The following is a 15,377-nucleotide window of genomic DNA, read 5'->3' as shown; positions in this document are numbered from 1 at the left end:
TATTGATACCCTAGTTGTGTCCCCCTGAAAATCAGACTGGTTCAACAATTTTTGAGTGAGTTATGGCCCTTTGTTTATTTCTATAATTTACATAGATTTATATAGGGAAAAACTTTGAAAATCTTCTTGTCAAAAACCACAGAGCCTAGGGCTTTGATATTTGTTATGAAGCATCATCTAGTGGTCCTCTACCAAGATGATTCAAATTATTTCCCTGGGGTCAAATAAGGCCCCGCCCCGGGGGTCACATGGTTTATATAGGCTTATATAGGGAAAAACTTTGAAAAACCTCTTGTTCAAAACCACAGGGCCTAGGGCTTTAATATTTTTTATGTGACATCATCTAGTGGTCTTCTACTAAGATTGTTCAAATTATCCCCCTAGGGTCAAATATGGCCCCGCCTAGGGGGTCACCTGGTTTACATAGACTTATATAGGGAAAAACTTTGAAAATCTTCTTGTCCAAACCACAAAGCCTAGGGCTTTGGCATTTGTAATGTAGCATCATCTTGTGGTTCTCTACCAAGTTTGTTCAAATTATCCCCCTAGGGTCAAATGTGGCCCCGCCCTGGGGGTCACATGGTTCATATAGACTTATATAGAGAAAAGCTTTTAAAATCTTCTTGTCAATAACCTACAACATTCAAATTTGGACCACATGTATGGTTTTGAGTGGCAAGATGAACCTTGACATGAGTTGACCTTGATTTTGACCTAGTGACCTACTTTCACATTTCTGTAGCTACAGACTTCAAATTTGAACCACATGCATAGTTTTGTGCACAAAAAAAACTTTGACCTTGACATTGACCTACTGACCTACTTTCACATTTTTGAAGGTACAGGCTTCAAATTTGGACCACATGCATAGTTTTGTGTTCCGAAATGAAATTTGACCTTGATTTTGACCTAGTGACCTACTTTCACATTTCTCAAGCTACAGCCTTCAGATTTGGACCTCATGCATAGTTTTGTGTACTGAAACAAACTTTGACCTTTACATTGACCTAGTGACCTACTTTCACATTTTTGAAGATACAGGCTTCAAATTTGGACCACATGCGTAGTTCTGTGTTCTGAAGTAAAATTTGACCTTGATTTTGACCTAGTGACCTACTTTCACATTTCTCGAGCTACAGCCTTCAAATTTGGACCACTTGCAAAGTTTTGTGTACCGAAATGAACTTTGATCTTAAGATTGACCTAGTGACCTACTTTCACATTTCTGTAGCTTCAGGCTTCAAATTTAGACCACATGCATAGGATTGTATACCGAAACAAACTTTGACATTGACCTAGTGACCTTCTTTCACATTTTTGAAGGTACAGGCTTTAAATTTGGACCACATGCATAGATTTGTGTTCTGAAGTGTAATTTGACCTTGATTTTGACCTAGTGACCTACTTTCACATTTCTCAAGCTACAGCCTTCAAATTTGGACCACTTGCATAGTTTTGTGTACCGAAATAAACTTTGACCTTAAGATTGACCTAGTGACCTACTTTCACATTTCTCAAGCTACAGCTTTCGAATTTGGACCACATGCAGTGTTGTGTACGGAAATGAAATTTGACCTTGAGCTAGTCAATAAGTCTTGAAATTTGGAACACTCAAAAATGGCACATTGGTGGGCGCCAAGATCACTCTGTGATCTCTTGTTGTTCTCAGATTCCATTTTTATCCCCCGACGAAAGTCGGAGGGATATAGTTTTGGCGTTGTCCGTCCGTCCGTCCTTCCGTCCGTCTTTCCGTCCGTCCTTCCGTCTTTCCGTCCGTCCGTCCGGAGCCATATCTAGGAAATGGTTGGGAATATTTATTTAAAACTTCATATACATGTTTACCACAATGAGTTCTTGCGGCCGTCAAGTTTCAGTCAGATTGCCCAAGTAACACCAGAGTTATGGCCCTTAGAAGTTTCTAGTGTTAACTATATAGGGTACTATAAATATGGCAATTTCTGCATCATAACTTTTGATATATTTGACATAGAACTATGAAATTTAAACAGAATTTAGATCACCATAATGTGGTTGTGTACACACAATTTTGTTTGGATTTATTTGTAAATTAAGAGTTATTGCCCTTTAATTGTATAAAAATCCACATATTTGTACATAACAAACTTACCATTTGGTAGAATTTCATTAAATTTCTTTCATTCTTTTCCATGAACATTTATTGTAAACATGTGAAGTTGTGTACCCACACCTGGTCACCCCCTTACCTTGATCACACACCTCCTCCCCCCATCCCCCCCCCCCCCCCCCCCCCCCCCCAAAAAAAAAAAAATCATTCCTTATTTTAGATTTTATTCAAACAAACTTCATATACATGTTCACCACTATGAGGTTATGGAGCCCATCAAGTTTCAGACAGATTGCCCAAGTAACACCAGAGTTATGGCCCTTAGAAGTTTCTACTGTTAACTATATAGGGTACTATAGATCTATAGATATGGCAATTTCTGCATCGTAACTTTTGATATATTTGACCTAGAACTATGAAACTTTAATAGAATTTAGAGCACTATAATGTGGTTGTGCACAGACAATTTTGTACGGATTTCTTTTTGTAAGTTCAGAGTTATTGCCCTTTAATTGTCTAAAAATCCACATATTTGTACATAACAAACTTACCATTTGGCAGAATTTCATTAAATTTCTTTCATTCTTTTCTTTGAACATTTATTATAAACATGTGAAGTTGTGCACCCACACCTGGTCACCCACTTGCCTTGGTCACACCCCCTCCCCCCACCCCCCAAATTTTTTTTTTTATTTTCATTTCTTATTTTAGATTTTTTTCAAACCTTCCAAGTTGTACCATTCCCCCACCTCACTTCTCCACCCAGTCATGCCCACCACTGATCATGCATCCTCTGCCCTTACCTGTGTTCTCTTAAGGACATCTGATCTTTTAAGTTCAAAGGTAAAACAGCAACACCTGGTGCCAAACCACTCAAAGACAATATTTCATTCCAGTTAAACTTTAAGCTCACATTTCAATTAACTGCATTTAATTTTAAAAGCTAAGCTTATTACAGTAAGCATATCCCATTCAAAATAAATTCTTTAGTCAGGATCAAAGTATCATACATTTATTATGTACTCTTTAATTAAACATTTGTTTTCTGTTAAATTGATTTTGACTAATGAAATTATTTGCTTCTTATTAACATCCTTAACTTTTTGCCGGATATATCTTTTTGCCATTCCTCACCACAAACCCTTTCGGCGGGGGATACCAATTCATCGAATTTGCTTGTCAAAAATTGTTTTCTCATGTCACGTGTTTGTCATAGGTTTAAGTATTTGACAGACATTGTAGGAAATATAACTGACTTCATTATTTTAGTTACCTCTTTTTAAGGCCCTTAGTTCATGTGTACAGTAATATTGAAGGTCCTGTTTCTATATTTAGACAGTTGCTTAGTCAGATTTTAACATGAAATAAAAAACCTTATGGAGCTTTAAACTGTGTCTTTGTCCAGTCAGTATAGCTTCTAGTAAAGTGTTTCTAAAAAGGTCATTGATAAGAAATATTGGTGCAAAAAAGATACAGTGAGCATTAAACACGGAGGGAACTGTAGGAATGTCTTCCGTCTGTCTGCCCGTCTGTCCATCAGCAAATCTGGGTCCTGCAATTACTCAAAAAGTATTCAAGCTAGGTTCATGAAACTTGGTATGAGAATAGAGCGCAATATGATAATTATGCTTATGCTTGTAGGTCAAAGGTCAAGAATACTATTAATTGTTTCCACTCCATAACTTTTGTATGCAATGATGGATTATCTAAGACAATATGTCAACACATGATCTATGCTTGTTGCTTAAAGGTCAAGGTCACTGTTTATGGTCAAGTAAAAATTTGTTTCCTCTCCATAACCTTTGATTACATTGAAGGATTTTTTAGCTCACCTGAGCAAAAAGTACCTTTTTGAAGGTACAGGTTTCAAATTTGGACCACATGCATAGTTTTGTGTTCTGAAATGAAATTTGACCTTGATTTTGACCTAGTGACCTACTTTCACAATTCTTAAGCCACATTCTTCAAATTTGGACCACATGCATAGTTTTGTGTACCGAAATGAACCTTGACCTTGAAATTGACCTAGTGACCTACTTCACAGTTTGAAGCTACAGGCTTCAAATTTGGACCACATGCATAGTTTTGTGTTCTGAATTGAAATTTGACCTTGATTTTTACCTAGTACCTACTTTCACATTTCTCAAGTTACAGCCTTCAAAATTGAAACATGTGCATAGTTTTGTGTACAGAAATTAACTTTGACCTTGAAATTGATCTAGTGACCTACTTTCACATTTCTCAAGCTACAGCTTCAAATTTGGACCACATGCACAGTTTTGTGTACTGAAATGAAATTTGACATTGATTTTGACCTTGATCTAGTCTTGAAATTTAGAACATTCAAAAATGGCTCAATGGTGGGTGCCAAGATCACTCTGTGATTTCTTGTTTAAAGTAAGATGATTTTTATCTCAGTGTACATGTACACAGTATTTGTGAAATATGATATACCTATAGTGCATTTTATTTGACCTGGCAGGGCAGAGTTAATCTCTGACTTATGCAATTAATGGTAATCTCAAAAAAACAAGCAAAATAGGTAGAGCAAACTGATGACTAAAATTCAACGCTACTTTGGTTACAATGTAAGGCAGATGACCACTGAATAAGAAATCAGGTTGCAGAATATACTACACATCCTGCACAATAATGCAGTGGACGGTTGCGAAGCCCCGCCCCACCAAGTCAGTTAAAACGCACTATAACTGCAAGTATGATAACCTTTTCTGTAGGGTGGGTAAAATAGGTGACAAAGTTTTACTGATGTTCACTCTCATTAAGAACTATTCCTGATAAGTGTAGATAATATAGATAGATAGATAGATTTATTTGTGAATATATGTCATGATTACAAACATTACAAATATCACATTAAGAACAACTCCAATACAAGCAAACATTCAAACTGTATCACAGAAATAGCTACATTTTAATCTCTAATTGATTTAAAAAGCAAAAAAAAAAAAACTAACCGTTTTGTGACAGATCAGTGCTCTTATCAGGTAAAACAAAACAAACAAACAAGGAAATTATTCCAGCGATATTTACAAACAACCCCAGAATCCAGCACACCACTCAATATATAGAATTTTCAAATAATAACATATAACAAGGTCCTAACAAAACCTTTTTTATTGTATATATATGTTGACTATCAAATTGACAATATATGTGCCAAACATTTTATAATCTATTTTTAGACTATTAATCACGTGATCATAAACCAAACATTTTTAGTACTTCAGCATCAAAAATTTGGTACATATTTATATATTCCCTGTTGAAGACCTTTGTAAGGTCGAAACGTAGGAACTATTAAATTTAGTTAAATTCAACTGGTGTTGGTCGTGTGTTCCACTTTTACGTTTTATTGTCTTTGACGTTTTGTAACATATATAAATTTAGAGACATATATATATATATACCACAGGATAACCTATAAAGTTTTGCAACTTATTCCCAGTGGGGCCCTTGGCTCACAATAAGCTGACTGGCTCATAAGCTTTTTTTTTTTTAAAAAATGTTAAGTATTTTTGTCATTGTGTCAGTTGAAAATCAGAATCACCAGTCAGTTCAGGTAGGTAGATCTTTATGAGTTTATATTAGCCAAACACCTGCATATATGAAATCTAGCAGCATTGTTTCGTTCTCTGAGGCGTAAAGATGACATGTAACATTGTAGAGCATCAACATGTCTGTTCTCCTGTTCCATGCACTGGCCTAGTAAATTCAGTGCTGTTTCTCTGTGTCCAAGGTTGAGCTCTGTTCTAATGACCCACCCAAGTTTGGTCAGTGCTTGCTGCTGTTCCTCGTGTCTCTGTAGGAAGCTGTATGTCTTGTATTGTAGAAAGTAAAGATATGGAAGTGAGTCTACTACAGCACAGTCCATCCAGTTGTCACCTCTACCTCTATGTAGCAGGTCCTCTTGTGTTGACCTAAACATTTCATACTGAAGTTCATGTGGTACACAGTTTATTTCCAAAGTGAAAAATTTAACACAAAATGCAACAATATATTTTAAAGCTTCTAAACCATATTGATCAGAAATATGACAAAATCCTCTCTTAATGTAAGGTTTAGGGAAGCCATAGCAGTGACATCTAGTCTCGATAACTTCTATATTATATTGTTCTTCTATATGAGAAAGAATTAAAGCAGCTATTTCTGCATTGCCTACACAGTACATTATAGATGCAAGTTTTAGTCTGCTTGAAGCAACATCTGAGTTCAGTCCAGCTTCAGTCCATCTAAGTGCTTGAGGAGAAACTGTGCTGTTAATTTGAATGTTCTGTGATGCTATCAGAGATCCTGTTGAGGTACAGAGTAGAGGTATTAGAAGTCTGCATGCTGTCTTTTCTAACATGTCACCAGTTCTGTAGTATCTTTTAAATTGTATCACTTTCTGTAACAGTGTTTCTAAATTTTTGTCTCCGATCTTCTCTATTTCTAAAACAGTTAGAGCTGTATAAGCCAATAAATTACCTGTTACAGGCATTGTATACTCATCTGGCTGTGGTATATAATGATGTACTTGATTTATCATATTGAGCTTAATCTGAAGTCTTTCACCAAGGTTGTCAATCTGAATTCCAAAAAGAGAAATGCCATCAGATGTTATCAAAGTTGACATTCTTTCAAGTAACAGCTGTTTGACTTCAGCAGAAAATTTTCCTGCCATTAAATTGTTTTCATGAACAATAAAATGGGGACAGTGTTCATTCAATAAACAATTGTTCAGTGTAAATAGACAGTAATTTAAACAGTTTAATATATTACGCTCCTTCCATACACATGAAGGTTTACTTGCTATACAGTGAAATAAAACAGTTTTACACATAAAACTTGAAATGTAACTTTCAGCATTAATATACATGTATGTTTTAAGAATCATTTTCATTAAGATATAACATTTTATCTGTGTAATATTCAAATTGAACATCAAGCAGCGTTCAGCTAATGAGGTAGAAAGTCTCCATTCAGTGGCTGCATTTTCACTTGCTCTGCTGCCAACACCAACAACAAAACACTTTGTTGATTTTGCATATCTCCTCATTTCTGCTGTTGGCCATGTACATGTATTTGTTTCTTGCTGGTGCAGCCAAGCTCTTGATGACTGGGGCCATGATTTACAAGGAAATGCTAATACAATGTCAGTTGCAGCAAAACCTGGTATTGCAGCTGATGCTGCTGATGGTCCTTGTCGCTGTCGTCCTTCTTCAATGACAGAATCAATTATTGTGTTCTTCAACAAGATCCGTCCTTGTGTATCATCTACAATGTCATTGTGTGTTCGATATCTAAGAGGAAGTGGAGCATCATTTCTAAGTAGTTGTAGACGACAATAACCAGGTGGTGTTGTTTCATTCTGGATCATCAGGAAGATATTATTTTTACCTAGAGTCCACTCAGACCAGTCCTGTATCACAATGCTATCATCAATACAGAAAAGCATGTCACTATCTGATTGCAGTCCACTTGTTGTGGTGCCTTCTGATTGACTGCCTAAGTTATAAAAAGTACCAGTACATTGTTCATCATTTGCTCTAACACAGATTGTCTGCATAGTTTCGCTCAGTAAAAATGTCCTCCTCCTCTTCATCACCATATTTTCATTGACTCCAATATCGTCCAGGACCTCAGAAAGTCTCATGGATATATTATGATAGTAATCTGGTGTATGAAACATCCTGAAATATAATTTTAAACATGACAGACTTCATAAAATATTTTCATGATTGTGTTATGTAATTTTCACTCTTTTATTTCCTGGATTTGTATACATGATATTTTTTACATTTTTTAATTTGAGCAGTTTTTAATAAAGTAAGTACTAAAATATGGTAAGAAGAAGTTGATAAAGATAAGAAATGGAATACTGACCTGGTAAATTTACAGAAAACTAAAATTTAAAAGTCTAGGTAGTTAATGATTATATTTTTTCCAAACAATATAATTTCCTCTTTTTGGTTTCAAAAACTAATTTTTCAAGGGAAGTAACTCTGATATCAATGTATTGTATATGATGAACATTTGCATTCAGTCCCTTATATTAATGGTCCTATATAGTGATATATATTAAATGTCTTTCCCATTAGTAATATCTATTTGTATGTTTACTTTTACAGTTTCCCTGTGCATCAACAGCATTCACTAAAACCATCAAACTATCCATTGCCCTCTGAGTCTTTATTAATTGCCTATATATAAATCTTTCCAAGACCCCATTTTCCACTGCCTGCTTAAATGGTTTCCACTTACATTTTTAGCTCACTTGTCACATAGTTACAAGGTGAGCTTTTGTGATCGCCCTCCGTCTGTCGTCCAACCACAATTTTGTCTATCCACAATTCTTGTGAACATGATAGAGACAACATTTTGCAATTGAATTTAATCAAACTTGCACACAACTTGTATTGGCATAATATCCCTGTTCCTTACGAAACCTAGCCAGATTCCATCATAGATTCCAGGGTTATGGCCTCTTAAAGGGCCAAAATTTGCTGTTTTTTTTTTTCCAGCCATATAGAGACTTCATTGATAGTTATATCCCCACAAAATGAAGTTTGGGATGGGGGGTATATAGGAGTAAGCTTGGTGGTCGGTCGGTCGGTTGGTTGGTCCGTTGGTTTTCATGGTTTTCAGATGAAAACTCTTGAAAGGCTTGACCGATTTAAATAATTCTTGGTACACAGGTGTAAACTCAGAAAATATAGGCCAAGTTCGAATTTGGGGTCAGTAGGTCAAAGGTCAAGGTCACAGTGACCCTGAACAGTAAAATGGTTTCTGGATGATAACTCAGAAAGGCTTGACCGATTTAAATAATTTTTGGTACACAGGTGTAACATCTTGAAATACAGGTCAAGTTCGACTTTGAGGTCTGTTGGTCAAAGGTCAAGGTCACAGCGACTCGAAACAGTTAATTGGTTTCCGGATGATAACTGGAGAATGCTTGGGCCTAGGATCATAAATTTTGGTACACAGGTGTAATATCATAAAATACAGTAGGTCAAAGGGCAAGGTCACAGTGACTCGGAACAGTTAAACAGTTTCTGGATGATAACTTGAGAGCACTTGGGTCTAGGATCATAAATTTTTGTACACAGGTGTAACATGATTGAACACAGGTCAAGTTCGACTTTGAGGCTAGTAGGTCAAAGGTCAAGGTCACAACATCATGATAACTCGAGAATGCTTGGGCCTAGGATCATGAAAATGAATAGGTAGGTTGGTTATGACCAGCAGATGACCCCTAATGATTTTGAGATCAGTAGGTCAGAGGTCACAGTGACCCAGAACATTTAAACTGTTTTCGGACAATAACTTCAGAACATTTGGGACTAGGATCACGAAACTTTATAGGGAGGTTGGTCATGACCAGCAGATGACATGTATTGATTTTGAGTTCCAAAGGTCAAAGGTCAGACCGACCGGAAACATTTAAACCTTTTTCGGACAATAACTTGAGAACGCTTGGGCCGAGGATCTTGAAACTTCTTAGGTAGGTTGATCATGACCAACAGATGACCTCTATTGATTTTGAGGTCAGTAGGTAAAAGGTCAAGTAAGTTCAGCTTTGACATTGGTTTAGTTCTGTGACAAGGCCATATTGTGGGGGTATAATTCGTCACTCCTGTGACAACTCTAGTTTCATTTGATTCAAATTTGCAAAATATTGTTAACAGCAAAAAATCTTGGATTTAGAATGAATCCGTCAGATCCAGTCATAGGGTTGTGAGTTACAGCCCCTGATTGACCCCTGAAAGAGCCATAATTTGTTAATTTTTACCTTGTGAATATGATAGAATTGACATTTTACATTCAATTTTGACCACACTTACAAACAACTTAAGTTACACTAAGATCTCGGTTCCTTTGAAAATCGGCTAGATCCAGTCATAGGTTCAAGAGTTTCTGCTCATGAAAGGGACAAAATTTTCTATTTTAGCTCTTCCAACCATATAGAGGTTTCATTTATGCTTTTGACAAACTTGCACAGGATGTTTATCTTGGTAATCTCTACACCAAATTGGAAACTGGGTCATATGGAGTCAAAAACTAGGCCACCAGGTCAAATCAAAGGAAAAGCTTGTTAACAACTTAGAGGTCACTTTTATGATACTTGATGGAATGTTTATATTGATGATTGCTAGGCCAAGTTCAAAACTGGGTCTTACAGAGTCAAAAACTTGGTCACCCACTCAAATCAAAGGAGAAGCTTGTTGACACTCTTGAGACCACATTTATGACCCTATCTTCATGAACTTTGGTCAGAATGTTTAACTTAATGATTCCTAGGGCAAATTTAAAACTGGGTCATGTGGGGTCAAAAATTACTTGCTCATATCAAAGGAAAAGCTTGTTAAAACTCTCTAGAGCCACATTTATGATCCTGTCTTCATGAAACTTAATAAGAATGTTTATCTTTATAATTCCTAGGCCAAGTTCTAAACTGGGTCATGTTGGGTAAAGAACTAGGTCATCACTCTAAGGAAAAGCTTGTTAACACTGTTTATTTAAGGTCACATTTATTTCCTTGTCTTCATGAAACATGGTCAGAATGTTTATCTTGATGATTCCTAGGCCAAGTTTGAATCGAAAATGGGTTATGTGGGGTCAAAAACTAGGTCACCCATTCAAATCAAAGGCCACAATTATGACACGATCTTCATGAAACTTTGTCAGAATGTTTATGTTGATGATTCCAAGACCAAGTTTAATAGGTGAGTGATATAGAGTCATCATTACCCTCTTGTTTATTACTACACAGAAATTTTTCCCATTAGATTACTAGTATGTGTCACACACATGACCCATAGTTATTGGTCAAAGGTTAAGGTCACTACTGAAAGTTTTCCACCTGTAGGGGACTTCTGTATATTGCCGCTCCAATACTGTCACTTGTTTATGAAAAGACTGCTGGTATCTTGTAAATAATCAAGTTCGTACTGGTCAAAAATTATAATCAACTTGCCATACTCAAAGTAATGTTATTGAATGCATAAAGCCAGTATTAGAAATGTTTCTATTATATTTATAGAATAGGATTTTATAACTGGTACATGTTTTGTTTTCCTTACAGAGATGTAGTAAGCACAAATACATCAAATGACAGTGATAAAACTATTGTTGATGTAAGTATTCAGTTGTTTTTAACCATTATCATGCTGGACACAGTTGATTCTGTCTTTGCGACCAGAGCTGACAAGATCAGTCTGCATGAACGTACAGGCTTATTTTGGTCTGCACTGTTCGCTATTCAGTCAGTATCTTTATGGTAAGCACCCCTTTTAACAGTTGATGGTACTGTCCAAATTTGACGATGAACAAGTTCATTATGGAAATCTAGCAGTGTAAAGATTAAAATATTTCTGATATATATCCTGGTTTGCTTGTTCAAAAAGTTAAAAAGAAAAAATTGCAACGGTTTTCTTTCCAAATTAATATTTGCTTTAAAAAGGTACAGAGTGTTTCAACGAATTTTTTCGTCTGTTTAATATAGTTAATCATGAAAGAAAATTATTATGTAGAATGTAACTATGCTTGTACTGGGACTACTTTGTTGTGTATGAATATATGATTATATAGTGTAATATATTGATTGTAGAGTAATACATCAGAAGTGACCCTGCTGGACAGGGTTGACTCTGTAGATAGCCAGGATGATCCATTAGGTCAACATACCTGGAAAAGAGTTTATAGTGTAAGTATTTTTAACTGCAGTCTGTAAATAGTTTTTGTTTTTTTTTTCATTAGGAAATTCTCATCAAGTTGAGCCAAAGTTTCTGACTTACTCTCGCCCATTGCATTTTCTATTCCTCTCTCGTCTTTCGTACAGATCCTGATCATTTTCAAATGCCTTTGAATATTCGGACAACTAACTGACATGCATGAAATATATAATTCTTTATCAGCATAGATTAGAAGAAATTTTTCGGGTATAATTTTTATGCCCCCACTTTTGCAGGGGGGGGCAGTGCATATAGATTTGCCCTTGTCCGTCCGTCCTTGCGTCCTTCAGTCCGAGAATGTTGTGTCGCGCCTAGCTCCAAAAGTATTTGACCTAGAGTCACAAAACTTCACAGGAATGTTGGTCAGCATGTGTAGTTGTGCACCAGGGGTTTTGCGTCCGGATTCATTTCAGTAGTGTAGGAGTTACGGCCCCAGACTTAGTAAAAAATTGGTCATTTTAATGTTGTGTCACGCGTAGCTCCAAAAGTATTTGACCTAGAGTCACCACAGTTTACAGGAATGTTGGTCAGCATGTGCAGTTGTGCACCTGGGGTTTCGCGTCCGGATTCATTCAGTCATGTAGGAGTTATGGCCCCTGACTTAGTTAAAAATTGGTCATTTTAATGTTGTGTCGCGCGTAGCTCCAACAGTATTTGACCTAGAGTCACCAAAGTTTACAGGAATGTTGGTCAGCATGTGCAGTTGTGCACCTGGGGTTTCGCGTCTGGATTCATTCAGTATTGTAGGAGTTATGGCCCCTGGCCTAGGAAAAAATTTGTGTCCTTTGTTATGTAGTGGGGGCATCCGTGTCCTATGGGCACATTTCTAGTTAGTTTGTATTTTTATGCCCCCGAAGGGAGGCATATAGTTTTTGAACCGTCTGTCTGTCGGTCTGTCCGCAATTTTCGTGTCCGGTCCATATCTTTGTCATCGATGGATGGATTTTCAAATAACTTGGCATGAATGTGTACCACAGTAAGACGACATGTCGCGCGCAAGACCCAGGTCCGTAGCTCAAAGGTCAAGGTCACACTTAGACATTAAAGGATAGTGCATTGATGGGAGTGTCCGGTCCATATCTTTGTCATCGATGGATGGATTTTCAAATAACATGGCATGAATGTGTACCACAGTAAGACGACGTGTCGCGCGCAAGACCCAGGTCCATAGCTCAAAGGTCAAGGTCACACTTAGACATTAAAGGTCATTTGTCATGATAGTGCATTGATGGGCGTGTCCGGTCCATATCTTTGTCATTCATGCATGGATTTTAAAATAACTACGCCTGAATGTGTGACACAGTAAGACGACATGTCCGCGCAAGACCCAGGTCCGTAGGTCAAAGGTCCTAAACTCTAACATCGGCCATAACTATTCATTCAAAGTGCCATCGGGGGCATGTGTCATCCTATGGAGACAGCTCTTGTCTAATAATATAACCAGTGGAACTGTATGTTCCAATCAAGTCTTTATACAACTGTAGAGATGTCCACATATGGGAACATAAAATATGAGGTTTAAGCAAGTCAGCTAAGCTCTCAAATGACTCATGAGGAAAAATAATGAATAAAATAGTAGAATTATTAAAGAAAAGAATATAGAAGTTTTGACACTCTTTTCATGATAAAAATCTTATTATAAACCATGAATTGATAATGATTAAAAAAGTTTTTTTACTTAATTTCTGGAAACTAAAAAAAAAACCTGTGGTTTGGTTGGTCTGTCATAAGATCAGACTTGAAAGATGAAACTTTAAATTTAGACATTATTTGTGTTTTACAGCTTTCAGTAGCTTTAAAGGAGTGGGACATTCCATATGAAGAGTTGATTCAAGACGACCCAATAGGCACGGGACGTTTTGGAACTGTGTATAAGTAAGTGCAGAATTCTTGATTTGTTGAAACTGGAGTGAATATCTTACTATTGATTAGACTTGAAGCAGCTTGAAAATGTGAAGAAGTATGACCGACTGATTGCTTTTTTGTTGCCTTTAGAAGTATAAATCGGCTTTCAGCAGAACGATTACATTTTTTTACAGAAAATTTACTTTTTCAAGGTGAAACATTTTTGCTTTCAATATTGAAGTAGTGAAAATTGTAAAAATTAGTATACTTTCAAGATTTTGTTGGGAAATACGAAACCAGTAACGATCGTCCACAACACTTAACTGATATAAAAATAGCACAGTTAACCTCAGCGCATGCACAGACATCTATTTCCTGATGTTAACTGTCATGATGTCGGACCATAAGAAACCCAAGAAAGTTCTACCAGCCCTGGTCTGCCAGAGAAGTTACTTTAAATTAGAAGGGCACTGGACATACATCGAAATTTTATTATATTTTGATGAAAGCCATTATTTATCAGCTGATTTTCTCACCATATTTTAAGTAGTTAGTCATTTGGTCAGAACTGTGTTTGTGACAAAATGCTGTCATCTATAGAGAAAGGTCTGTAATCTTGTTGAAAAGTTAGCCCAGATTATTAAGTTTAACACTTTTTACTGACAAAAAAGTATATGTATGTGTACAGGGGTCAGTGGCATGGTGATGTTGCTATTAAGATGTTAAACATGGACCCAGACACAGACAACGCTGCACAACTGTCTGCATTTAAATTAGAGGTAAATTATTTTGTTTTTCATTCAAAGCACTATTTTGATGAAAGTTAATTAAAACGAAAGGATCATTTTTTGAAAACTAGTTTTGAGATGATTTATTAAATCACGAAAGAGATAAATTATAATAAATTGATATCAAATTGAGAAGGACGAAGGAAATATATAATGTGAAATTATTTCATTATGTTAGCTTGAAGTTTTGTGGTTTGGGCCAAAATGGCTGTTTGGTAGGGATAGGAATTTGTGGATTTCAGATTAGAATTGTTGAGAACATGAGATCATTGGAAATTTAATCTGTCTTTTATTAGCTCACCTGTCACATAGTGACAAGGTGAGCTTTTGTGATCACCCTTCGTCCGTCTCGTGCGTCCGTGGGTGCGTCAACAATTTCTTGTCTGCACGATAGTGGTTTCATTTATGATTTTATTTTAACCAAACTTGCACACAACTTGTATCACCATAAGATCTCGATTCCTTTCTTGAACTGGCCAGATCCCATTACAGGTTCCAGAGTTATGGCCCCTGAAAGGGCCAAAATTAGCTATTTTGACCTTGTCTGCACAATAGCAGCGTTATTTATAATTTGATTTTTACCAAACTGGCACACAACTTGTATCACCATAAGATCTCGGTTCTTTTCTTGAACTGGTCAGATTCCATTATGGGTTCCAGAGTTATGGACCCTGAAAGGGCCAGAATTAGCTATTTTGACCTTGTCTGCACAATAGCAGCTTCATTTATGATTTTATTTTAACCAATCTTGCACACAACTTGTATCACCATATGATCTTGGTTCCTTTCTTGAACTGGCCCGATTCCATTATGGGTTCCAGAGTGATGGCCCCTGAAAGGGCCAGAATTAGCTATTTTGACCTTGTCTGCACAATAGCAGCTTCATGATTTGAATTTAATCAGACTTGCACAAAACTTGTATCACCA

At 36.5% G+C, this 15,377-nt stretch overlaps 1 protein-coding gene across 2 annotated transcripts in view; it reads left to right on the top strand.

Moving 5' to 3' along the window:
• Nucleotides 1–15,377, top strand: part of LOC123534324 (kinase suppressor of Ras 2-like) — a 58,315-nt gene that overhangs the window by 26,830 nt on the left and 16,108 nt on the right. For both annotated transcript variants that reach the window (XM_053519441.1, XM_053519440.1), the window contains 4 exons: nucleotides 11,169–11,220; nucleotides 11,694–11,789; nucleotides 13,601–13,692; nucleotides 14,351–14,441. In XM_053519441.1, coding sequence (XP_053375416.1) covers nucleotides 11,169–11,220; nucleotides 11,694–11,789; nucleotides 13,601–13,692; nucleotides 14,351–14,441 — 331 coding nt within the window. The remainder of the gene's footprint in view (nucleotides 1–11,168; nucleotides 11,221–11,693; nucleotides 11,790–13,600; nucleotides 13,693–14,350; nucleotides 14,442–15,377) is intronic.

Source organism: Mercenaria mercenaria, chromosome 12 (genome assembly GCF_021730395.1).
Source record: "Mercenaria mercenaria strain notata chromosome 12, MADL_Memer_1, whole genome shotgun sequence".
Classification (NCBI taxonomy): domain Eukaryota; kingdom Metazoa; phylum Mollusca; class Bivalvia; order Venerida; family Veneridae; genus Mercenaria; species Mercenaria mercenaria.
The sequence above is the reverse complement of the archived record's forward strand: the minus strand, read 5'-3'. Positions and strand labels throughout refer to the sequence as shown.